Genomic DNA, 26,706 nt, shown 5'->3' on the forward strand with positions numbered 1-26,706 from the left:
ATGCAAAACACATTAACAAATCAGAAAACAAATTAACAAATTAGAAAACACTAACAAATCTGAAAACATAGTAAAAAATCCGAAAACAAAATAACAAATGCAAAAACAAATGAACAAATGCAAAAGCAGATTAACAAATCAAAAAACAAAATAACAAATCTGGAACAAATGAACAAATACAAAAAAATATTTTTAAACTGCAAACACAACGACAATTCAGACATACCGGAAAAGGTAGGTATAGTTTTGTGAATGGAACACGATCATTGAATGAGACACCTGTCATTCAAAATATACAGGAAGTATGAAATCATATAACTATGTTTCTTGTCCATGTGTTTCGTATTTGTTAACGTGCTTGTGTATTTGTTATTTTTTGTATTTGTTATTTTGTTTTTGTTATATTGTTTTCGGATTTGTTCATTTGTTTTTGGATTTGATCATTTGTTTGGCATCTGTTATTTTGTTTTCAGATTTGTTCTTTTATTTTGAATTTGTTAATTTGTTTTTGGATTTGCTATTTTGTTTTCAGATTTGTTATTGTGTATTGTAAATTGTTCATTTGTTTTCTGATTTGTTAATGTGTTTTGTACTTCTCAGCAACCGTAAGTTTGTAAGTTCTGATTTGTGCACTCTCTGACCATCCAATCAAAGGTTGTGAAAATGCCAACATTATTGTACGCCTGCTAGATGGCCCCAGAGTCACCAATTCGAAATCGGAATGGTTCTAGCAACAGTTTCATTGTTATGTATTTAAAGCTAAAGGCACCCTTATTATTGATTCTAAAGCTATCCATGGAGATTTCATTACTCCTGGCAACACATGATGCCTGAATTATGATTGGATAGAAACTCTGACATAAACTGACACTAATGGAAGCAGCGCAACCGAGAGAAACGGTAGGAAATGAAGAAAATAGACTATTGTAAATAATTCAATATGTATCTGTGGCGAAAATATAGATCCAAATATAAGCCAGTAATTCTGATAGTGTTTAGACAAGTAGAGAACTGTAGCGTCCTGTTTTAACTGCTAGATGTCGCCCTTGCTATTGTTTCAGAATGTCCCGGAAAACTTGAAATGCTAAAATAATCAAACTTGATGTTTTTCCCAGCCACAATGTTTTAATTAATTTACTTTTAAACATGTTAGGAAATCGAGAATAAAACTGTATGTGTTCTGCAGAGATAAGGAGCCATGAGCCGGAGCTGTAGGTAAGTTTCGTTTCTCCGGTATGGACGGGGCTTGTGAGGAATAAGGCGGGATTGATGCAAAGCCCAATCAGTTATTGACTCTGTGCCCCTTTGCATCCGCAGTTTCACACTGACTTCACTGTACTACTGGAGCTCTTTTCAATCTTATAAACTATGCGTCTTTCTCACTCTGAGATCCGTGCAATCGGACTGGACTTCATCGAGTTTTTACACGAGACGCAGAAATTCAGTGTGACTCAGAGAGACGAGCTGCAGCACATCTACAACACCGAGTTTAGGAACAGGTGAGACTTTGTGTTGGCCTGAATTCACTGTGAGGACAGCAGTGTATGTGTTTCTGTGGAAAGTGAAACATACTTATCTAATCATACATGAAAAAGTGATACTAAAAAAAAAGTAAAAACCACATGATAAAAGGGGGGGGGGGAAAGTGTTTACTAAATATTTTTTTTTACAAACTTATTTTACTTTTGTTTCTGTTCTTTTATTTGCACTTCTTCATTTTTACTGCATAAAGGTTGAATAAGTTCCTGTGCAAACTAGCTGACAGGATGTTGAGCTGAAGTAACTGAAGCAACAGAGAGCTGAAGCAACTCTATCATTTGTGTATCAAAAAAACAAACAAACATATATATATATATATATATATATATATATATATATATATATATATATATATATATATATATATATATAAGATCCAGAATCAGATATGTCAGCAATCCAACCCTAACCCTATGATTAAAATATATAATTTACACAATATATCATGTACAAAATACTGTATAATCTAATGTTTACTTGCTAATATGAGATAAAACAGCAACAACAATGTTACATTTGAAAGGAAACTTTGCTTTCAAATTTTTACTGATACCTGAATGGTGGTGGTGGAGGTCAGCCGAAGGACAATAAAATCTACCTGTGAAAATCTTTGAAAAAAAAAAAATGGATATTTTTTTTCTCTTACTGCTTTATGAGTGCACTGTGGATTGCTTTATGTAGAGGAAGTACCAGTAAATGACAAAAAGTAAAACCTGGTAAATTGAACTTAAAACTGTTGTTTTTGTTCAAATTAAAACAAGAACAAATGGAGAATAATATAAGATAGTAAATAGATAAGATGGGTTTTTTTAGGAATCGAAACAGACGATGCAAAAATAAATGTGTCCACCTTGATTTATTGTCTGCCATTCCCACACTAGATAAGACAATACACACACACACACACACACACACACACACACACACACACACACACACACACACACACACACACACACACACACACACACATTTTCACCAAACCAGTGTTTTCACTTCATATCTTTGCTTCATGAACACAGTTTGCTTTCTATGCTGAATAAATGAGCAGCTGTTAAGCTATATCTTGTTAAACTTCTAAACTTCTATCTATCGTCGAGAAAAATATTCTAATCCAACATGTTATCTTATAATTAGCATAAAACTTATTAGACACCATACATCTAACATAAATAGTTTTATTAAACCTTTTTAGCCTATATTTAATAGAACTTATTTAACCTATTTACTCTAAGAAGAAAATAAACTGTTATATAAACTGTCTGATACTAACATATAGTAGACTAGGGTTTGACTGACACAGTGAGTGTGAAGGTAAAATAAAACAACCACGTAAGAGGCAGATTAAACAAGTTTATTAAGGGAAAAGGAATTTGGTGGCCTTAGAGAGTGGAGAACACGTGGGAGAACAATCAAGGTCAGACTTGGGAGAAGGTATAGAAGGATACTACACAGGAGGATAAACAACAGTGGGACGTAGAATGGGGGAAATTAGAGAATATTCAGTAAAATACCACTAGGCAGGATAGGGAGAAGATGTGGAATGTGGAGAGAGAAGGAAGAGCTGATGCAGGTGCTCGAAGGTCATCAGGATCTTCAGTATCAGTCTGCGTCTCCTGATAGAAATATCAGGGAGGTCTGGCGAGCTCTGTGTGCCCATATCATGTGTAGAAGTAAGCTGCATGATGCGAGGATGCAGGTTGGGGTTATCTGGAACAGATGGGGTAGATAGGTGCTCAATGAATTGTGCAACCTCAGATGCCAGGGAGAGGAGTTGAAACTGGCGATAATGTTTTCGAAGAATGCCCCTAAGATCTGATCAGGAATGTCTACGGAAGGAAGCTGAATAAAAAAATCCAATGAAGAGAAGTTAGTAAAGGTCAACATCGCAATAACCAGGCATACGATGTAAAGGACAACGTCACAAGAACTAGACATAAGATTAATGTTTGCAGGTGGCAGAACCAGAGAAGAAACAAGCTAGCAAGCCTGTGAATATTATCTCTCTAAGCAACATATCCTGCACTCAAGGCCCATATGACACATTCAGCTCTTAGGCATATTTAACCTAAAATACTAACATGAATACGTAGACAGATATTTAAACATATATGAACATATAATCTATGTAGGAGGATATTAGCTTACCTTAATAGTAGTAGAATAGATAGAGCAATAAAAAGGAGAATAAAAGCAGAAACCTACACATTGTAGGAGGTACAGATGTAGAAGGGGGATAAAGGCCGCAAAACGATGGTTCATGCACGGAGGATAAGGAATAAAATGAAGGAAAATCTAAGAAATTGAGGGTTTTATACACGTTATTTTTTTTTATTATTTCTAACAGGACTAGGCCGAACATAGGGGTAACTTAGGGAAACAGGAATCATAAGAAGGAGAGGACCAGGTGTCAGAATATAACTGGAAATGAAAAATGTAGGAGGGGAGAGATGATCTAAGAAATAAGAGGAATTTGGCAAGGAAGGGAAATGCAAAGAAAAAATGTGGACACAACAAAGAAATGCTAAGATAAATATAAATATGAGAACGCAGAGAGATTCTACACTCTTGATCATTTTGCTTGTGATTGAGTGACCACCTTCTATGAGTTCATTGGAATGTGACTGATAAAGAAGTTTGCTTTTCCTCATCCAAGGCTGAAGATCCTTCATTGGTTTTTAAGGTCTATTCTATTTTATCCTATTAGTATTAAGTGTGTTACACAGGGAATTAACTACAACTGAGAATCCGCCCATGATGTGTTCACTCAGAGAGAGGTTTTGAGTTCCGACACTATCTTCATAAAAAACAGTTCATAGAAAACTCTTCAGGCTTCTGTGGTAATTGACATACAAATCACATTTATTGTATTTATCGTAAAAATACAAATCGTATTTTTTGCACCATGATTTATTTGTAAAATGCAGATGGGTGGCTATTATGTATGCTGTATCAGACCCAATTGCAAAGTTTTAATATGAAATTGTACCTCTTGCCCACAGGAGCGGTGGCAGATATCCGAACTTCTCCTCATTGCTTTTTGTCCTGAGGAAGAACAACAGAGTTCGTGTCACCCGGAGCCGTCACGTGTACTTTAATGCTAACGTAAGACTGACACTCTAGACTACATTTAATAATTCATCACTTTCTTCATTTATAAATTCCATCCAGTGCAATGTGTTTCATATCTTTTGTCACCAGTCTGTCATTCCTACTACACACTTCACTGCTGTCACACTGTCCTCATACATGTCCTGCATTACCCTCACATACTTCTCTGACACACCTGACTATAATGTTAAGCGGCATAAACTGAATCTGCATCGCTCAAGCACTCATGTACATATCATGCATAGCCGCTGAAATTGTCATATTACAGTAATCTGTAACTAGGTCAGAAGGAGTTGCATTGTGTGTTTGTGGACACACAATTTGTGGACAATGAAGTATAGAGAAGGTCAGAAGGAGTTGCATTGTGCGTTTGTGGATTTAGAGAACGCGTACGACAGGGTGCCAAGAGAGGAGTTGTGGTATTGTATCCTCATACTCCTTCTGACCTTCTCTATACTTCTTCATCAACATTTAACACTGTTAAACAATCTTGTTTAAAACTCCACTGCCATCTCACCTAAACATCTCCATGCTTCTACCAGTATGTCATCTGGTCCAATCCTCTTAATTGCTGCTCTCACTTCCTCCTTACTAATCCTATCCACTTCCTGCTTCACCAACTCCACACCATCCAACCTTCTTTCTCTGTCATTTTCCTCGTTCATCAGCTGCTTAAAATATTCCCTCCATTTTCTCAACACACACTCCTCACTAGTCAACACATTTCCATCTCCATCCTTTATTGCTCTAACTTTGCAGCACATCCTTCCCAGCTCGGTCCCTCTGCCTGGCCAATCGGTATAAATCCTTTTCTCCTTCCTTAGTGTCCAACCTCTTATACAGCTCCTCATATGCCTTTTCCTTTGCTTTCGCCACATCCCTTTTTACCTGCTGCCGCATCTCCTTGTACTCCTGTCTACTTTTCTTATCACTCTGTCGATCCCAATTCTGTTTTGCCAACTTCTTTCTCTTTATGCTTTCCTGCACTTCCTCATTTTCTAGCTGTCTCCCTTATCACTTCTGCAGTAGTTGCCCAATCATCTAGTACCTCTTCACCACCACCGAGCCCCTGTCTGACCTCTTCCCTGAATCTTTCACTACAGTCTTCCTCCTTTAGTTTCCACTATCTTATTCTTCTTTCAGTCCTCACTCTCCCCTCTTATTCTTTACCTCCAAAACCATCCTACAGACCACCATCCGATGCTGTCTAGCTACAATGTCCCCTGGAAACACCTTACAGTCTTCAATCTCCTTCAGGTTGCATCTCCTACATAGAACATAGTCCACCTGTGTGCACCTTCCTCCACTCTTATAAGTCACCCTATGATCCTCCTTCTTCTTAAAATACGTATTCTCCACTGCTATTTCCATCCTTTTAGCAAAATATACCACCATCTGCCCTTCCACATTCCTCTCCTTAAGACCATACCTGTCCATGTAGATTGGAAACAGGTGTGGGTGATTAGTAGGAGGAAGGCGTGGCTGGTGGTTCTCTGACATGAGGTTGTAACATAGCGAAATTTGGAAAAGGTGAAGCTCTGTGAATACTCCCATATGCACACTTTTAGTTAATTACTTACCCTTCTATCACCTTGTAAATTAACACTAAACTTGCTATTATTTAAAAAAGCAATGAAGAAAAAATTGGGACATTTTCCTGGTAACTATGTAATTAAGATTGAAAATAGATTAGGAAAAAGTAAATTGTTCTACTTATTAATTTATGGGCTACAATCACTGCGAGGTGAGAAAATCACATGTTGTCATATGTGGTTTAGTTTACACTATTATTATTTGATTTAAATTACAAATACATTGTTTTTAAGAAAAGTCTCATAATTATTCAATAGTCACATGATTCTTACAACTAATTAATTACATTTTATTAGTTTAGGTGCATTTTTGGGTAGCAAATTTAAGCAATGACCTGTCAGGTCACACAGTTATTGTGGCTTACAAACATGGCCGCTTTGGACTACATATTTCTCACCTCACACACACTTCACGGGTCTCAGGTGCTTTATTATTGCTGTTTCTCATGCATGAGCCATATAAAGAACTGTTAGACATTGCAAAGTATACTGATCTCAGTTGCCTCTGTTGATAATAAAGTAATAACGCTGTGTTTGCTAATCCAGTTCCTGTTTTTGTCTCTTTCTATTTATAGTGTGACCCAGTGCTTGTGTTTTGCTTAATGTTAAATGTTTGCTTGGTGTATAATGTTAAGCTGCATAAACTGAATGTGCATCTCTCAAGCCCTCATGTACATATCATGCATAGCCGCTGAAATTGTTATATTACAGTAAACTGTAACTCAGCATAAAGTCATTTTCAGACTTTTGGTTGTCCAAAATAGCCCAATATATACCTAGCAGTGTAACCATGTAAAAGGCTAATTTAAAGTGTATACAGTATGTGCTGGAAGTCCAGAGGTTATATAAAGCACACCCAGTAATGGCTATTAATCTAGTAATCAACTAGGAGTTTAATGGCATGTTGAAATCTGTCTGTGTCTGTGTAATAGACTCTGTGTGCATTGGGCAAATGTAAGATGAAGAAAATAATCATTTGAGAGATAACAGCATATAACCTTATCACTTAACCTATAGTGACATTTATTGGCAAAAGGCCAAAGTTCTAAAACACACATTGTTTGTCAAGCTTATACGGTACACATGTACTGGTACTGATATCGGAGTCCTAGAAATGTCTTAATGTTGTATAAAGTGTCACATAATACAATACATTTGTTTGATGCATAATATGGTTTTGAAAACTGGTGTTACCACATGCTTTGGCTTAACAATAAATACATAAATAAAAAATAAAAGACAGCATGTACCTTAAATGTAATTTGTGCCATTGCTCCCACAGGTACGAGTGTTAAAGGACCAGTGGTGGAGACCTAGAGACAGGCAGCCAAATGCTAGTGCTGCTATTCCTAAAGTCTCAAGATCTCCACCATCTCATGATGCTTTGCAAGCATCCTCTCCACCTCCTGGACCTGAGGGTGGTGTTAGAGCAAGAAGGAAACTGGCTCATGAGATTATCAAGAAGATTTCTAATGAGAGGTAAACACACACCTACCCACACACACACACACACACACACACACACACACACACACACACACACACACACACACACACACACACACACACTAACCAGGGGGTAAATTTTAGGTTCAGAACATTTAACCTACAGTAGCAGGAGGTTTACTTTCATTTTGTGATGCGAGTTTACAACAACATGTGACTAACAGTGCAAGAAATTATCAATATTAGTATTAATATTAATGCCATCATGGTATATACATTTTAGTATAGAATAGGACTTTACAGTATGTAATCTGTGTACTGTGTACAGTACAGTATAAAACAGTGGTACACAACCCCTGGGCCATAAACCAGCAAAAGAATCATTTTTAATATACATATTTCAGACCTTATGTCACCGAACTGCCAAGTCTATCGATCTATCAATATTTTTATTTTTTTATATATATATATATATATATATATATATATATATATATATATATATATATATATATATATATATATATATATATATATAATTTTTTTTATTATTATTATTATTTATTTATTTTTATTATTATTATTATTTATTTATTTTTATTTATTTATAAGTTATTATTATTTATTTATTTTTTTTCAGATCAGAGTTTGTGTCTGATAAAAATGGAATCCGGGTCAGTTCTGAGATAGAGATGAAGGATGGGAAGATATGCTTTAGTGTGGACAATGCAGAGGTTTATGAGTGCAAGCTGTTTATTGAAAACACTGGCCAGTATGTTGTGGATTTCAACTACTACTCACCACTGCACTGGATAAACTGCTTCGTGTTTGAGGACTCCAGGAAAGTTACACGCACCAATCCACTGACCCTTCATCCTGGTGAGAATCAACCCTTTTTTTTGCTGGACAAAATATAATTCTAGATTAATGTGCTACCTGCAGGTGTTTGACAGTACTTGTTGTGTCCCCCAGGTGAATTGTATGAGGTCATGATAAAGTTCCACTCAAATTATGTGGGTATATACCAGGTTACGGTGGCCTTCGAGTTCAAGTTGAGCATGGAGTCAAACTCCAGGCCGTTCCACATTGTGCGCTATATTGAAGCTGAGTTTAGCACACAGCTAGCTAAAGAGCTGGCACCCACCGTGCCCTTCACACCCTTCAGACTAAGCAGAAACCAATCTGATAATTTTGATGTAGATGAAGGAGAGCGTCCTGACAAGTATGGATCATACAGTACTATTACGATAGATACGATTGATTTAAATAATAAAAAAATGTTTTCTGGATTTAAGACGCCAACATTCATAGACTGTTTTCAGTTGTCTTGTATTGACATTGTATTCAAGAAAAAATCTCACTGTCTCTGTCTCTTTGTTGTCTTTGGTAGTCTGGCCATACAGCATCTTCAAACTGAAGTCTTATTGTTGCAGTATAAATGCCCAGACTATATCAATGACCTGATTGACTTTCTAAAAGCTCCACGTTCCCACAACAATCTGTTGCAAAAAAAGTAAGTAGGGTATACTATTCTTTGAGAACGTACACTAAATATTACCTATTAATAATTCATCATTACACTACACCACTATTAAATTGCTGATAGTTCATTTGTTAGGCAACTTATAGGTTTGTAATAATGTGGATGTTCTAATAAATTATTATTTCTGAAGTAACCCCCATTCATAGATATATATTTTGGATTTATTTAACATTTATGTTAGTAAGTGTTCTTCCCTTGGGAAAGACTTCAGGACAGATAACGTCATTCCTTTGTAGTATGAGAAACTGCAAACAGCATGTGAAGGACTGTGTATATCTACTATAATTCTAGCTACTGTCCAATTGTAATGGATTCTTTTATTGATAAAATATGCAGAAGTAGTTTGTGACCATATGTTTGGGTGGAGTAGGAAAGCAGAAACAACTATACAGCTTAAAAAAAATAATAATAATAATTTGAGAGCCTTGTCATTGCTTATGCTACAAGGTATAATAGTGAATTAAATTTAAATGTAGTTTTTCTCTTTTCTCCCAGTCTTTGCCATAAAAGATAAGTTGTTTTGTACGTCATACACCATCTGCATTTGCATTTCATCTATGTCGGCAAAAATTGGTTCTATTTATTATCAAATAAAACACTTGGTGGCTGTAGAGCATTATTTTAATCAGCTCAATTTGACAATGCTGTCTTTACTGTCCTGTCGGCATCTCAATCCCAAAGCATCGGGCAGCAAAGCTCTTGCCCCAGTGGGTCTTTCTCTAAGCACTTGTTGCAGTTCCTTTCTCAACAAAATTACTCTTAGCTGGTATTGCATGACGTTTTAGAGGTTATAGGATGTTCCTGTGTAATTGTGTGTGTGTGTGTGTGTGTGTGTGTGTGTGTGTGTGTGTGTGTGTGTGTGTGTGTGTGTGTGTGTGTGTGTGTGAATGGTGATTAGGTCACTACTAGAGTCTCCTCTGGATTTTAATAACTACACAGAGCGCTTCCAGGTGTTACTGTACCTGGAGGAACGTCAAATGGATGTGGACATAAAGAGATATGAACAGCAAAATGTCACTATGAAGAAGGACAGCATTAACAAGAAACTGTTGGTGCTTGAGGTAAGTGGATAGCAGTGTTCTAGCTTCATTATTCTAACTGCTAATGAGCTGATTTCTGTAGTATGTAATTCTAGACCAGATACATATCTCATCTGTGGCAATGCAACATGAACAAAATCAGTCCGACCAGAATCCATGTTTCTTCCCCCTAATGTGTGCGCATATAGACAATATTGCCAAAGGTATTGGTTCACCTGGTCATAAATATGGTATGTGATTTTTGAGCATTGCATTCCACATTTAGTCCCAATTTGCTCTTATAATTCCCTCCACTCTTCTGGAAAGATGTTCCACTGAATTTTGGAGTGTGCTTATATACAGTGAGGAAAATAAGTATTTAAACACCCTGCTATTTTGCAAGTTCTCCCACTTAGAAATCATGGAGGGGTCTGAAATTGTCATCGTAGGTGCATGTCCACTGTGAGAGACATAATCTAAAAAAAAAAATCCAGAAATCACAATATTTGATTTTTTTACTATTTATTTGTATGATACAGCTGCAAATAAGTATTTGAACACCTGAGAAAGTCAATATTAATATTTGGTACAGTAGCCTTTGTTTGCAATTACAGAGGTCAAACGTTTCCTGTAGTTTTTCACCAGGTTTGCACACACTGCAGGAGGGATTTTGGCCCACTTCTCCACACAGATCTTCTCTAGATCAGTCAGGTTTCTGGCCTGTCGCTGAGAAACACGGAGTTTGAGCTTTCTCCAAAGATTCTCTATTGGGTTTAGGTCTGGAGACTGGCTAGGCCAAGCCAGAACCTTGATATGCTTCTTACAGAGCCACTCCTTGGTTATCCTGGCTGTGTGCTTCTGGTCATTGTCATGTTGGAAGACCCAGCCATGACCCATCTTCAATGCTCTAACTGAGGGAAGGAGGTTGTTCCCCAAAATCTCGCAATACATGGCCCCGGTCATCCTCTCCTTAATACAGTGCAGTCGCCCTGTCCCATTGCAGAAAAACACCCCCAAAGCATGATGCTACCACCCCCATGCTTCACAGTAGGGATGGTGTTCTTGGGATGGTACTCATCATTCTTCTTCCTCCAAACACGTTTAGTGGAATTATGCTTATCTGACCACATGACTTTCTCCCATGACTCCTCTGGACCATCCAAATGGTCATTGGCAAACTTAAGACGTGCCTGGACATGTGCTGGTTTAAGCAGGGGAACCTTCCGTGCCATGCATGATTTCAAACCATGACGTCTTAGTGTATTACCAACAGTAACCTTGGAAACGGTGGTCCCAGCTCTTTTCAGGTCATTGACCAGCTCCTCCCGTGTAGTTCTGGGCTGATTTCTCACCTTTCTTAGGATCATTGAGACCCCACGAGGTGAGATCTTGCATGGAGCCCCAGTCTGAGGGAGATTGACAGTCATGTTTAGCTTCTTCCATTTTCTAATGATTGCTCCAACAGTGGCCCTTTTTTCACCAAGCTGCTTGGCAATTTCCCCGTAGCCCTTTCCAGCCTTGTGGAGGTGTACAATTTTGTCTCTAGTGTCTTTGGACAGCTCTTTGGTCTTGGCCATGTTAGTAGTTGGATTCTTACTGATTGTATGGGGTGGACAGGTGTCTTTATGCAGCTAACGACCTCAAACAGGTGCATCTAATTTAGGATAATAAATGTAGTGGAGGTGGACATTTTAAAGGCAGACTAACAGGTCTTTGAGGGTCAGAATTCTAGCTGATAGACAGGTGTTCAAATACTTATTTGCAGCTGTATCATACAAATAAATAGTTTAAAAATCATACATTGTGATTTCTGGATTTTTTTTTTAGATTATGTCTCTCACAGTGGACATGCACCTACGATGACAATTTCAGACCCCTCCATGATTTCTAAGTGGGAGAACTTGCAAAATAGCAGAGTGTTCAAATACTTATTTTCCTCACTGTATATTTGCGTTCATCAGCCACAAGGGTATTATGAAAGGCAGGTACTGATGTAGGTGAGGAGGCCTGGGGTGCAGTCAGCATTCTAATTCATCCCAAAGGTGTTCAGTAGAGATGAGATCAGAGCTCTATAGCAGACACTTAAGATCTTCCTTTCCAAAGCATTTAAACCAAGGAGCTCACTTTGTTCACCGGGGCATTGCCATGCTGGAACAGGTTTGGGTTTCCAAATTCAAGTGAATGCTAAATTTTATTATAGTGCATATACTAAAGACGTCCTATACATTTGAGTGCCTCCAGCTTTGTGGTAACAGTTTGGAAAAGAACCACATATAGCAGGGAAGGTCAGGTGACCCAATACTTTTGGCAATATAGTTTATCACTGTTGTCACTATCAAGTGTCAGCAGTGTGGCAAAATGGCAATGGCAGCCAGTAACAGAAACGATTATATTTTGGGCAAGATTGTGGAAATTGTTAATTTATTGTTATTTAGATTCACATGTATTCAAGGAGAACAAGATGGAACCTATTAAACCTTAGAAACTTTTTAAGAAATCCTAGACTTTAATTATAATTGTGAAATGCCAAGTTGAAATGTGCACTATATATCCAATATATTTTCTCTTACTTATTTTAGAGTGTGAGGACAAGCATGTGTAAATTCTCCACATATGTACCATCCTGTTTGCAGGTTCCAGGTGTTTCTGAAAACCGCCCATCTGTGTTAAGAGGAGATCATTTGCTGGTTACTAAGGCTGCTGACCTGAATTCACAGAAGATCACCAAATACAAAGGCTATGTGCATCGTGTGGAGCTCGATCGACTCAAACTGGGTTTCTCACAGAGGTCAGGCGGCTCCGTTCTCTGTTGCTCTGTTCTGCAACTTGTGGTTTCCATAGTAGTTTCCATGGTGTTAGCTCTCAGTGCCAAATCTCTTTGCAAAGTCTTATTGTGTATTTTAGGCTTTACATGCGAGCCTTGTATTTCCTGTATTTTGATTAATACCTGAGCCTTTTAATACATAATTCTGGATTACCAACATGAAATGTTCAACAAAGCAGGAGTTCAAGTTAATTTTAGGTTATTATTACATCTCATTGGCACCTCACCCACATGCAAATTGTATCAACATAGTGACGTATCCTGCCTCGTAACCAAGTGTTATTCCATACGTCATCTAGCACGTCATGTCCTGTGTGTGACAGGGAATATTTTTTTTTTGTTGTTAATCGAGTGAATTTTTTTTAAGCAGGTCACAGGGTTTTTTTTTTTTTATATGTTTTTAATATATAGAATTACCAGGAAATTGCTGTGCAATTACATTATTCTGTTTCATCATGTTGAGTTTACTTTGCCACTTGTGTTTTTTTTTCTGTTTTGTTTTTATGTCCTGCCCCCAGGATGTTTTTTTTTCATTTATATGTGCTTATTACCTGCACCTGCTTTGCTATTTCATTAGTTTGTGTATTTACACTACATACGACCTTTGTTTAGTGCAAAGTAATGTTCCGCGTTTCGCCACCTGACCTTGCTGAGCCGTTTGTTCCTTTTTTGTATATCATCCCAGTTGGTCATCTTTTTAATTTTCATAAATTTTCATCTATATTTTTGAATCATATTGTCTGTGCTGTTTGTTGGTGACCTGTCCTTTTCCCGTTTCAAATTCATGTGTTGAATTTTTACAATTTACATTTGTCTGCTTGCACCTTCAATTATTACTCATTTACCTTCAATTGCCCGCATTAAAATGACAACATTATATTTCTTACAGAGAATGGGCCATATTGATTCATCATGTGTGAATGTTGCTGTCTAAATGCTTGTAAATTAAAACAAAAGAAATGCATCAGATTTACAGAAGGAAAAAGGAAGACACACTGATTTTTGTACTCATGTACATTGATGTCCTTCATAAGTAACCAGGCACATGTATAGGACGGATGTATAGTACAGATCTTTAAGAACAAGGGAGATGGGCAGACCTGTGGTAACTACAGGGGAATAAAGTTGATCATGAAGTTATGGGAAAGAGTAGTGGAAACCAGGCTGAGAGAAGAGGTGACCATCTTTGAGCAACAGTATGGTTTTATGCTGAGGAAGAGCACCACAGATGCCTTATTTGCTTTGAGAATGTTGATGGAGAAGTATAGAGAAGGTCAGAAGGAGTTGCATTGTGTGTTTGTGGATTTAGAGAAAGCGTACGACAGAGTGCCAAGAGAGGAGTTGTGGTATTATATGAGGAAGTCAGGTGTGTCAGAGAAGTATGTAAGGGTGGTGCAGGACCCTTGTATGAGGACAGTGTGACGGCAGTGAAGTGTGCAGTAGAAACGATAGACTGGTTTAAGGTGGAGGTTGGACTGCATCAAGGATCAGCTCTGAGCCCTTTCCTGTTTGCAGTGGTGATGGACAGGTTGACAGATGAGGTCAGACAGGAGTCTCCGTGGACTCTGATCGTGATATTGTTATTTGTGGTGAGAGTAGGGAGCAGGTTGAGAAGATCCTAGAGAGGTGGATGTATGCGCTGGAGAGAAGAGGAATGAAAGTCAGTAGGAGTAAGACAAAGTACATGTGTGTGAATGAAAGGATGGGCAGTGGAGTGGTGCGGTTGCAGGCAGACGAGGTGGAGAACGTGGAGAAGTACCTGGGGTCAACAGTGCAAAGTAATGGAGAGTGTGTTAGAGAAGTGAAGAAAAGAGTGCAGGCAGGGTGGAGTGGGTGGAGAAGAGTGGCAGGAGTGATTTGTGATAGAAGGGTATCTGCGAGAGTGAAAGGGTAAGTTCATAGGACTGTGGTGAGACCTGAGATGTTGTATGGTTTAGAGACAGTGGCATTGAGTAAAAGACAGGAGGTGGAGCTGGAGGTAGCAGAGTTGAAGATGTTGAGGTTTTTGTTGGGAGTGACGAGGATAGACAGGATTAGAAAAGAGTTTATTAGAGGGATAGCGCATGTAGGACATTTTGGAGACAAGGTGAGGGAGGCAAGATTGAGAAGGTTTGGACATGTTCAGAAAAGGGACATGGGGTATATGGGGTATAGGAAGGAGCAAAAGAGGAAGACCAGAAGCGGTTTATGGATGTGGTGAAGAAAGACCTGCAGGTAGTTGGGTTGAAAGAGGCAGATGTAGAGGACAGAGAGGTGTGGAGACGGATGATCCGCTGTGGCGACCCCTAGTGGAAGAAGCCAAAAGAAGAAGAAGAAAAAGACACAAAACATGCCACCAACATATCGCCTATCCGTAGCCCTTACAGTTTATTGACAGAACATATCATCATATATGTCATTTTCATATCATATCATATACTGTACATATTTATGTCAAGTGTGTATGATTTTGTAGGTTATTGGACAGGTTCATAGACAACATGAAGTTTCAGGTGGAGTTCACCGTTAACCGGCTAACTCTAAGACTCCAGCATCGTGCCGTTGAGCTGGTTGTTCGGCACAAGCTCAAAGAGGTGCTGTTCCCTACAGAATCAAATGTGTCAACTCCGAGTTCACCACATTCACTGAGGTCAGAGTTAAATTGTTATAATATTTTACTGCTGGAATTTGGTTAAAAATGCATTTACACTAGATGTACTCTATATATGTATTCTGGCATAGGTTTTTTGTTATGTAAGATTAAACTATATTGCTGCTATAAAAGTTCTTTTAATACCCTTTTAATAAAAAAATAATAATTAAATAAACAACAAAAAGCAGGTCACCGGGTTTTTTTTTTATATATATATGTTTTTTCTATATAGAATTACCAGGAAATTGCTGTGCAATTACGTTCTTCTGTTTCATCATGTTGAGTTTACTTTGCCACTTGTGTTTTTTTTCTGTTTTGTTTTTATGTCCTGCCCCCATGATGTTTTTTTTTTCATTTATATGTGCTTATTGCCTGCACCTGCTTTGCTATTTGATTAGTTTGTGTATTTACACTACATACGACCTTTGTTTAGTGCAAAGACCGTGCTGAGCCGTTTGTTCCTTTTTTGTATATCATCCCAGTTGGTCATCTTTTTAATTTTCATAAATTCTCATCTATATTTTTGAATCATATTGTCTGTGTTGTTTGTTGGTGACCTGTCCTTTTCATAAGTCAGAATTTTACAATTTACATTTGTCTGCTTGCTCCTTTAATTATTACGCATTTAACTTTAATTGCCCGCATTAAAATGACAACATTATATTTCTTACAGAGAATGGGCCATATTGATTCATCATGTGTGAATGTTGACTATATTGCTGCTATAAAAGTTATTTTAATACCCTTTTAATTTTGAAAAAAAAAAAACAACAAAAAAAAAAATACTGAAAGTGTGTGTTTGCAATTAGGCTGTTTGACAGTAAGTTGGAAGCGAACCTTGAGCAATACACTGCAGTGTACAACATTGTAGCTGGTGTATCTAAGCCGGCGCCATACCTCGTGTTTGGACCTCCTGGCACAGGAAAAACAGTTACTGTGGTAGAAGCCATTAAACAGGTGGGACAGTTTTTAGCATCTGCTCACACAAAATGCTTTGTACACACAAACTCCATGAGGAGGATGCACTTGTGCTGTCATATATACACTCGAACACAGAACACAGGCAGTCATTTGGATGCAAAGTGAATAACCACAACACATCCTCTAGCAAATGCTAACTCACGGTATTTTGTAAGTACAGACCACATCCTAATCTAAATATCAGTTTCAGGTGTGGGCCTTCACCCAGACATTCGGCATTTCATAATTGCAATTGTTATATGACTCGTTTTTTGGCCGCAATAATCATGATAATATGACATTATTATCTATAAGATTAAATTGTCCTAAAAACGTTATTATATTTTCTGTTTCATCCAGGTGGAGAAGTGTTTGCCTGATGTGCATATCCTAGCATGTGCTCCTTCTAACAGCGCAGCAGATCAGTTGTGCGAAAAATTGCTGCTGCATGTTGACACTCACAAAGTGTACCGAATGTACGCAAGCAGCCGCAACCCCGAACAAGTGCCCCCAAGTCTGCAGGTTAGTGTGTTAGTTTTTTTCTAAAGCAGCAGCAGGGGTTATTATGTCCAGGTAAATTATATAATTAATTTATATTGCCATTGCAAGTTATTTATTTTATATATAATGTCAAAAAACAAAGACTCAAAGACCAAGGGATGTAATTCGTTGGTTTGTGTCCTGATTATTTTGTACCAGATGGTTAAGCAGCATTAGTTCTTGTCCAGGTGCAATGCATAATCACGCATTTTCTTTATACTTTCGTTATAAGAATACATATACAGTACAGACCAAACGTTTGGACACACCTTCTTATTCAAAGAGTTTTCTTTATTTTCATGACTGTGAAAATTGTAGATTCACACTGAAGGCATCAAAAATATGAATGAACACATGTGGAATTATATATGGAATTATATACATAACAAAAAAGTGTGAAACAACTGAAAAATGTCATATTCTAGGTCCTTCAAAGTAGCCACCTTTTGCTTTGATTACTGCTTTGCACACTCTTGGCGTTCTCTTGATGAGCTTCAAGAGGTAGTCACCTGAAATGGTCTTCCAACAGTCTTGAAGGAGTTCCCCGAGAGATGCTTGGCACTTGTTGGCCCTTTTGCCTTCACTCTGCGGTCCAGCTCACCCCTAAACCATCTCGATTGGGTTCAGGTCCGGTGACTGTGGAGGCCAGGTCATCTGGCGCAGCACCCCATCACTCTCCTTCTTGGTCAAATAGCCCTTGATGCCTTCAGTGTGACTCTACAATTTTCATAGTCATGAAAATAAAGAAAACTCTTTGAATGAGAAGGTGTGTCCAAACTTTTGGTATGTAACTTAATAGCAGTCAATTTCTGAGCCACTGAAATCTATTTTGCACCTAGTACACCCCATTACATTTATCCTGGTGCAGCTCTTTTTCTCCCTAAATGTGTTCCTCATTCCATCTTCATGTGCTCTTGTCATATTCTAGTATTCCTGTCTTCTGTGCATTCTAGGGCAAATCGGTTAATCTTTTTTTCCTATTTTTATGTCACCAAGTGCAGGCTTGGTTAAGGTTATGCTCTATTAAAAAACCCTCTGTGGTGGTACAGTGCATTGTGCTTTTTTAAAATATATATCTACCCTTAGTAGTAGGAATGTAGGCTAGAGGATTCATGGGGGAGTTTGGTAAATAGATATGGCTTAGCGTGAGGGAGTTTGTTAAATAGTTATGGCTGAGCATTGAGGAGTTAACTAAATGGGCATGACTTAGCATGAGGGAGATTACTAAATAGGTATGGCTTTGCGTGGGGGGGTTGGGTAAATAGGTGTTGCTTAGCGTGAGGGAGTTTGGTAAATATGTATGGCTTAGCGTTGGGGAGTTTACTAAATAGGTATGGCTTAGTGTGATGGAGTTTGGTAAAAAGGTATGACAGCGTGAGGCCATTGGGTGGGGGGTGTATGTATGCATGTATGTATGTATTAGCTTTTATTATCAGTCAGTCTGCAAATTAACTTATATTTGAAAGATTAAGAGGAATGTGCATGAGCTGTTGGCAGACTGAGATCACAAGATGGTCACCTATTTAGTGACCATCTCCAAAACCATCACTACTTGCTCCAACCAGAAGCCCTGTATGACCGCCAAGGTGCGTGCGCTGCTAAAAACAAGAGACTTGGCCTTCAGAGCAGGGGACAAGACGGCCTTAACCTTCACTTCCAGGACAGCGGAGACACCTGGAGCATGTGGCAGGGCATCCAGGCGATCACGAACTACAAGACGACATCACCTGCCTGTGACCATGACACCTCCCTCCCAGATGCGCTGCACAACTTCTATGCCCGGTTCGAGGTGCAGAACAACATGGTGGGGAGGAAGACCACCCCTCCTCCCAGTGACCAGGTGCGCTGACTAACCACAGCTGAAGTGAGGAAAACTCTATGCAGAGTTAACCCACGGAGGTCTGCTGGACCAGACAACATTCCTGGCAGAGTGCTCAGGGAATGTGCACAACAGCTAGTGGATGTCTTCACCGACATCTTCAACATCTCCCTGAGCAGCGCCATTGTTTCTACTTGCCTCAAGACGACGGCCATCGTTCCTGTGCCGAAGAAGTCTACTGCCTCCTGCCTAACCCTAATCCTAACCCTAACCCTAGATTACCTCACCTGGTCACTCAACACCAGCTCCATCACCAAGAAAGCCCAGCAGCATCTCTGAGTAGGCTGAGGAAAGCCCATCTCCCTCCCCCATCCTGACCAGGTTCTACAGAGGGACCATTGAGAGCATCTTGAGCAGCTGCATCACTGCCTGGTTTTGGAACTGCACTGTCTCGGAACACAAGACCCTACAGAGGATAGTGAGGACAGATGAGAAAGATCATTGGATTCTCTCTCTTCTCTATCATGGACATTTACACCACACACTACATCCGTTGTTTACATGCCGTTGTGAGAGAGCTTATGAACTCGGAAAAAAAGGAACACCACTACAGGACAGGGTTTAAGGCAATAAAGCCACTTTTATTGATAGTTTTTTTATCTCTGGTGCTCAGTGCCTCAGCCACGCGTCTCTGGCACACACACCCACACACATCCTCGCGCTCCTCCTTAAATGCCACCTGCGATCACTGAAAGAGAGAGAACACTTATTAGACATTATTTGCTTCAGGTAAGGCATTCCTGTGTCTACCTGCTCCCGGCCTCGCCCTCTATTTACAAACCGCGCTCGCCCACGCCCACGCTGCCACAGCCGTATTTGCACATCTTTTCTGGATTGCTGAAATGTGCTCTTTTGCACAACATTTTGTTTAAATTTTTGCTACTGTTAACTTTATGTCTCTTTACAACAGGTTTACTGGCGAAGCTATTTTGTATTTTGTGTTTTGTGTATTTGTCTTGCACTGTCTTGTTTTGTCTTTGCACTGTTTGCACCAGGTTGCACACATGCACTTTATGTGGCGAGGACACTTACTAGTCCTTAGCCCTGTGTTTCTGTTTTCTGTGATTGTTGTTGTATGTAGCATCAGAGTTCTGGAGGAACTTTGTTTCTGCAAAAGCAGAAATGATACATAATATGAAAGGGTTAGGAAAAAAACTATTCTTAGTTTTTGCAGGGTTTTATTTTTAGCCAAACCCTAAACAGGCTGAAGCTAAATAGAATCAAAATTAGTGTACAACCCTTAGATGATGCACAAAAGAAAGAATGTCGAAGATAAAGTTTGTGGGACATTCCAAACCTAATGGTTACCGGGAAAGCTCACATTTCAGGAACGTTCCAAAGTTAATGGTAATTGAGTGTTAAAGGTGGAGGCACATTATGCATAAATACTACCATATCTGACATGTCATTAGTATGCTCTTGGGTTGATAATGGAGTAAAGTAACAGTGGTAAACTCTATGTTTTATTTTTTCTTATTCATGATATTTTGGAGTTTTATTATCCTACAAAGATTAATTTAAGCAGCTTTGGAATTGTGAACAACCCAGCTTTATTGTTGTGGAAATTTTAACTATAACAAAGTCTTTTTTATTATTTATATTTTGTATTTAATACATGGAAAATAGTTATTGAATAGCAAATTAAATCACTGTCTAAGTGGGATCTTCTCTGATTTGACTTTTGTAGATAACCAGACTTTAAAACTCTAGAATCTCTGGTTGATATAGTCCAGAAGAGAATAAGTAAAATATAAATAAAACATATGTGTTATTACAATAAAATAACACTTTGTATATTAGGACATGGCAAAATGTGTAAATTGTTTTCCTTGGCTGCTTTTCAGTTTTTATTGCTCATTTCTTTCTGAATAGTGCAATAGTAACAACACTGGTCATGATCAGTTATGTCTTCCGTTTTCTTAGGATGCTTGTAATTTAAAAGGCGATCTGTTCGAGTTCCCATGTAAAGAAGATTTGATGACCTATAAGATTGTTGTCACGACTGTGGTTACAGCTGGAAGGTAAACGCTCCTTACAATGATCATCATTGTGGTCCTTGATTAATATACACAAATGTGGTGCACTGCTACGTGTTAAAAAGTTTTCTTAAATGCTTCACAAACGTTTCGTATGTATGCAGGCTGGTCACTGGTGGATTGCCTGCTGGTCATTTTACTCATATCTTTGTGGATGAAGCTGGCCATGCAGTGGAGAGCGAGACCATTATTGCTATAGCTGGTAAGAAACATACTGCCTGATAAACTTGAATGTAAATGCTATGGTACTGTGCTTGGATTCTGGGTGTATATGGTTTGAATTGTGTGTTTGTGCAGGTCTTTTGAATGCAGAGGGAGGGCAGGTGGTGCTGGCCGGAGATCCAAGACAGCTTGGACCGATTCTGAGGTCCCCATATGCAATCAAATATGGCCTGGGTGGGGTTTACACTTAGAGCTTTACTCAATATATTAATTTCTTTTTCGCATATTGATCACTGCAGTATTTACCTGTCTCTCTGTCTACCCAGTCTCACTCTAAGCTGTCTTTCTTATCTGAAGGTCTGTCACTTCTGCAGAGGCTGATGACTAAAAATCCGCTCTATATGAGAACAGACACTGGATTCAACAGTAACTATGTCACCAAGCTTCTGCGCAACTATAGGTTACATCCAGCTTGTCTATATATCTCTTTCGAACAGAAACTGCATCATTTTTTTTTTACAAAGGTGTGTTCTCCTCTAATTACATGCAGGTCTCACAGGGCAATCCTGAAAACTCCTAACGAGATGTTCTATGATGGAGAGCTGCAGCCATGTGCAGATGAATATAGTATCAACTTCTACTGCAACTGGGAACACCTTCCCAAACCGGTGAGAAACTGACGTGCATTACTGCAAAATGCAGAAACGTACTATACAATTCCGATGACCCTCTCACGATGCCTGGAGACATGGCCACGCCTACCCAGGAATCTTAAGAAATGATCAGAATTCGGTAGTATACTGCAATTTGTTTATAATGTAACAAATTACAGTATATAATTTAGCAAAACAGAGCAATTTACAGTACCATACTGTTTATATGTGTATGTGGCGATGGGTGCATGGATGAGCGCCAATGAGTGGAGGGCGGAGCATACATTGGTATGTTCGCCTGCTGCGATCGTAAGATAAAAAAATTGTCAAGTCAAAAAAAAAGTCAAGCCATCATAACTCGGAGACCAGCATTTCTTTTTTCCCATTTTTGGGCTCTCCCATAGGACATGACAGAAATTTTTTTTGTTTTCTTTCAAAGAGAGACTATGTTAATTCAAAGAGAGACTGTGTAAATTCAAAGAAAGACTATGCTAATACAAAGATAGACTATGTGCAACATGAAAATGAATGTGCAACACAGAATGATGAATCTTAAGCCTTTTGAACTCATTACATACCTGCTCAGGTCTGAAGTGGCTTAAATTTTGCTACTAGTTTGTTTAGATTTTGGGGATTGACAGTTAAAAAAATATATTTACCGCCGAGATGGATAAATAAAACAGCAGTGTCTATAGTTGAGATTAATTATGATCCTGAGTTAGGCAAGGTTAGGCAACTATTAGAACATTTGGAAGTAGGCCATATCCAGTTTAAATACAGCTCTAAATATTTAGAGCGCATACAGACACAACTAATGTCAAGTCAAGTTTATTTCTATAGCGCTTTTCACAACAGATATTGTCTCAAAGCAGCTTTACAGAAATCAACAGTCAAGGTGAATGGTGTGCATTTATCCCTGATGAGCAGCCATGGCGACTGTGGCAAGAAAAAACTCCATTAGATTATGAGGAAGAAACCTTGAGAGGAACCAGACTCAAAAGGGGAACCCATCCTCATTTGGGTAACATCAAGACTGTGATCATAAATCTTTCAACAATACAGAACACTGGAGAGTGAGAACTAACATGAGCACTGGAGTATAAGATTATAAGTAAATGTTCTTTCTACAGTCTTTGGTATAAAAGTAGGAGCTACTGAGCTCAACATTTGTGATCATCACAGATCCAGCAACAGCTTCTTCATGCCAGAGCCTTTAAACATTTCAGGAGGTCCAATGTCAAAACTCCACACATGTAGTGGGATCCAATTGGCACTGGTACGTCTCTAGATGGTTCAGCAACGTCACTGCATATTCACCCCTATTATAGACACTACACTGTAATGATGCAGAGATAATTGCCTGCAAAGTTGAACCTATCGCACGTAATGTGTGCCAACTCACACCAACGTTTTTTGGGGTTTTTTTTTTACCTTGTGTGATTCCTGTCTTGTATAGCGCGTTTGGACGTAGTTTTTTTTTTTTTTATTACCTGCTAAGTCTTTTTACTATTGTCTTTTGGTACTATTAAATCTGTTTAATGTGAGGTTTGTTTTCATACTGCACATAAACAGTGTTAAAAGCAGGTGTGTTACAATGAAATCATACAGATTACTCAGTGCAGTGTGTTTCTTAGGTTACACCTATGAAAATGCCGTTGTAAGTAGACTACCTTTCTCAGACATGCTCAAACTTGTTTTTCTGGTTCAGTCACTTTGGTCTAAATTATGTTCTTCATGGTCTTGAAAATGCATCAGAGGAGGAAATGCACATTATGAAAGCACCCTTGCTGTCCTATTAGTTAAGATATTATGGAGGGAAGTGGTAGCTCAGTGGTTAAAGCTTTGGGTTACTGATCAGAAAGTCAGGGGTTAAAGCACCAGTATCACTAGGCTGCCACTCTGGGGCCTTTGAGCAAGGACCTTGACCTTCTGTGCTTCAGGGGTGCTGCATCATGGCTGACCTGCACTCTGACACCCAGCTTCCTAACATTGCTGGGCGATGCAAAGAAAGAATTTCTTAGTTAAACATAGTTATATGAATAATACAACTTGCAGTGAAATAAAAACCCAATCAAGTAAAAGGTCTATAAGTATAAAATATAAGAGAATATATGAAAAAAAAGAAGTATGAGAAGATATAGGAAAATTTATTATATTACGATAGGTAATAAAAAATATGAGAAAAATATATTATATAACGCTATGATGGGTGTTTGAAAAACATGTGAGGTGTAGTGTGCAGTTGAAGAATGAAGAATTATGGGAGAGTTTATTTGGGCATTGAGAAGTCTGATGGCTTGTGGGAAGAAGAGCCTCCTAAGCCCCACAGATTTGGCCATCAGACAGTGGAAGCTCTTGCCTGATGGCAGCAGACTGAAGAGACAGTTACTGGAGTGATTAGGGTCCTTGATGATTTTAACAAACTTGTTTCTGATTCAACTGTTGTATATGTCCTGCAGAGAGGGTAGAGCAGTCCCTGAGATGTGCTCTGCTAAGCACACTACCCTCTGAAGGGCTTTACAGTCCTTTTTGAAGCAATTGCCATACCAAACTGAGATGCACTGAGTCAGAATGGTTTTCATAGCCCCAGTGTAGAAGGTTTTCAGAATTTCCTCAGCTGCTGAAGATCGTACAGTTTTTGTCTGGTTTTCTTTACCTGAGATTGTGTGTGAGCAGAGCATGTCAGGTTCTCAAAAACCTCTCCACAGGTATCCCACTGATCATGAGTGGAGAGTAGTTCTTTTTTACACTTTCCTGAAGTCCTGAAGGCAGAGGCAGTTATCCTGTTAAAATAATGCTAGTTTGGCCGATCCATCAAGTACTTGGTCTCATCATTGCTGGAGATGAGGTCTAGAACCACTGTGCTGTCAGCAAATTTGCCAATGGAAGTAGAGCTGTGAGAGGACACGCAGTCAGTTTTTCTCCCTGCTGTTGTTGTCATTGTATATCTAAATATAAACAGTGAAAAAAAAAACCCATATTTCTTTTGTTCTTTTATTTGAACTTCATGTGGCTTTGGTTACAGGCTTATTAATATATTTCTTCTATTTCTTTTTGAGAAGACTGAAATACAGACTGTCAGTGTCGAGAAAAATATTATAATCCAATTAATGTAGCTTGTATTTTAATCCAATTTATTTAGCGTGTTTAATCCAACATATTTATCTTATACTAGATAGAACTTATTAAATACAATGAGTTTAGCATAAATAGATTAATCAAACCTATTTAGCCTATATTTTAATTGAACTTATTCAATCTATTTACTCCAAGTAGAAAGTAAACTAACATATGAAGTAGAATAGGGCTTCACTGATGCCGTGAATGTGTCGATGAAAGTTAACTACCACGTATGAGGCACACTAAGTAAGTTTATTGGGGACTGAAGAAGGCATTGGAGAGTAATCGAGGACAGACACAGGAGGAGGAAGAATAAGCAGGGAGGAGAGACTCATAAAAATAATCAGCAGTGGGAGATAGAATGGGGGGAAGTTGGAAAATGGTCAGTGGGAGACCAGTAGGAAGGATAGGGAGAAGATATGAAAGGTAGAGAGAGAGAGAAGGAGGAGTTGATGCAGGTGTGCGAAGACCATCAGAAACTTTATTATCAATTTGTGTCTCCTGGTCGAAAACAACAGGGAGGACTAGAGAGGTCTGTGTGCTCATCTCATGTGTGAAGGTGCGTTGCACAATGCGAGGAGGCAGTAAATGGTTATCTGGAACATTTGGGGTAGACAGGTGCTCAATGAATTGTGCAACCTCGGCTGCTAGGGAGTAGAGAAGTAAAATTGCAGATACTGTCTTTCAAGAATGCTGTGGAATGTTTGTGATAAGAAGCTTAATGAAAAACAGATAAAGAGAAGTTAATGAAGGTCAACAATCCAAAACAAGACATAAGACTATTGTGTGCAGGTGGTAGGACCAGAGAAGAGACAAGATAGCAAGCAATGTAATTGAGTCAGCTCTAAGGCATTTGTAACATAAATACTAATATGAATAAGTAGAACAATAGTCAAACATATATGAACATATAATATATGTAGGAAGATATTAGCTTAACTCAATAATAGTAGAATGCAAACAGCAATAAAAATGAGAAAAAAAAAAGCTTACACATTGCAGATGCAGGAAAGAAAAAAAGGGGTAGCAATTCACTATGAATGCAGTTTTTTTTTTGTTTTTTTAACAGAACTAGGCTGAAAATAAGTGTAATTGAGGGGACTGGGAAAGCCCAAATGTGGAATTTTAGGAAGGGGAGCGGGACCAGGTGACAGAAGATAATGGGAAATGAAAAATGTAGGTGGAGAGAGATCCTGTGAAAATAAATAAGAAATAAGCCTACGTTGTCGAGGAGAGGAAATCCCCCTCAAAAAAAAAAATACAAAATAAAGATAAGAATTGATAACACAAAGAACACAATAGAGATGCTATGTGGCATCAGACTATATAGGTGAGAACACGGGGAGATTCTGGGCGCTTGATCATCTTACTCGAGATTGAGTGACCACCTTCTATGAGTTCATTGGTATGTGAAGGCAATAAAGAAGTTTGCTTTTCCTCAACCAAGGCTGAAGATCCTTCATTGGTTTTGAGCTCTGTTCTATTCTATTATTATTAATTGTGTTACACGGGGAATTAACTACAACAAAGAGTCCAGCCGTGATGTCTCCCCGCTCAGAGAGAGGTTCTGAGTTCTGACAACAGCACTGGGGAAAATGAGAATCCATAGTCCTTATTGCTCACCAATTGCTTTGCATGCAATTTAAACAT

At 38.6% G+C, this 26,706-nt stretch overlaps 1 protein-coding gene and 1 long non-coding RNA gene across 2 annotated transcripts in view; one reads left to right on the forward strand and one right to left on the reverse strand.

Annotated features, from left to right (window-relative positions):
• Window positions 1–826: 826 nt before the first annotated feature.
• The window catches only part of mov10b.2 (Mov10 RNA helicase b, tandem duplicate 2), a 32,867-nt gene continuing 6,987 nt past the window's right edge, over window positions 827–26,706 (forward strand). The window contains exons 1-17 of the mRNA XM_083555331.1: window positions 827–900; window positions 1,318–1,499; window positions 4,542–4,644; window positions 7,525–7,721; window positions 8,329–8,567; window positions 8,661–8,910; window positions 9,079–9,201; window positions 10,130–10,292; window positions 12,884–13,038; window positions 15,530–15,703; window positions 16,516–16,663; window positions 17,027–17,188; window positions 21,009–21,106; window positions 21,226–21,323; window positions 21,419–21,517; window positions 21,641–21,743; window positions 21,834–21,951. Coding sequence (XP_083411457.1) covers window positions 1,369–1,499; window positions 4,542–4,644; window positions 7,525–7,721; window positions 8,329–8,567; window positions 8,661–8,910; window positions 9,079–9,201; window positions 10,130–10,292; window positions 12,884–13,038; window positions 15,530–15,703; window positions 16,516–16,663; window positions 17,027–17,188; window positions 21,009–21,106; window positions 21,226–21,323; window positions 21,419–21,517; window positions 21,641–21,743; window positions 21,834–21,951 — 2,361 coding nt within the window. The 5' untranslated portion in view covers window positions 827–900; window positions 1,318–1,368. The remainder of the gene's footprint in view (window positions 901–1,317; window positions 1,500–4,541; window positions 4,645–7,524; window positions 7,722–8,328; window positions 8,568–8,660; window positions 8,911–9,078; window positions 9,202–10,129; window positions 10,293–12,883; window positions 13,039–15,529; window positions 15,704–16,515; window positions 16,664–17,026; window positions 17,189–21,008; window positions 21,107–21,225; window positions 21,324–21,418; window positions 21,518–21,640; window positions 21,744–21,833; window positions 21,952–26,706) is intronic.
• Window positions 2,876–4,586, reverse strand: LOC310733970. Its single transcript, XR_014535943.1, has 2 exons — window positions 4,529–4,586; window positions 2,876–3,381 (listed from the first exon to the last, which is right to left on the reverse strand). It is a non-coding gene; the product is annotated as an uncharacterized lncRNA (long non-coding RNA).

The sequence above is a fragment of the Silurus aristotelis genome, assembly GCF_946808225.1.
Source record: "Silurus aristotelis genome assembly, chromosome: 11".
NCBI lineage: Eukaryota > Metazoa > Chordata > Actinopteri > Siluriformes > Siluridae > Silurus > Silurus aristotelis.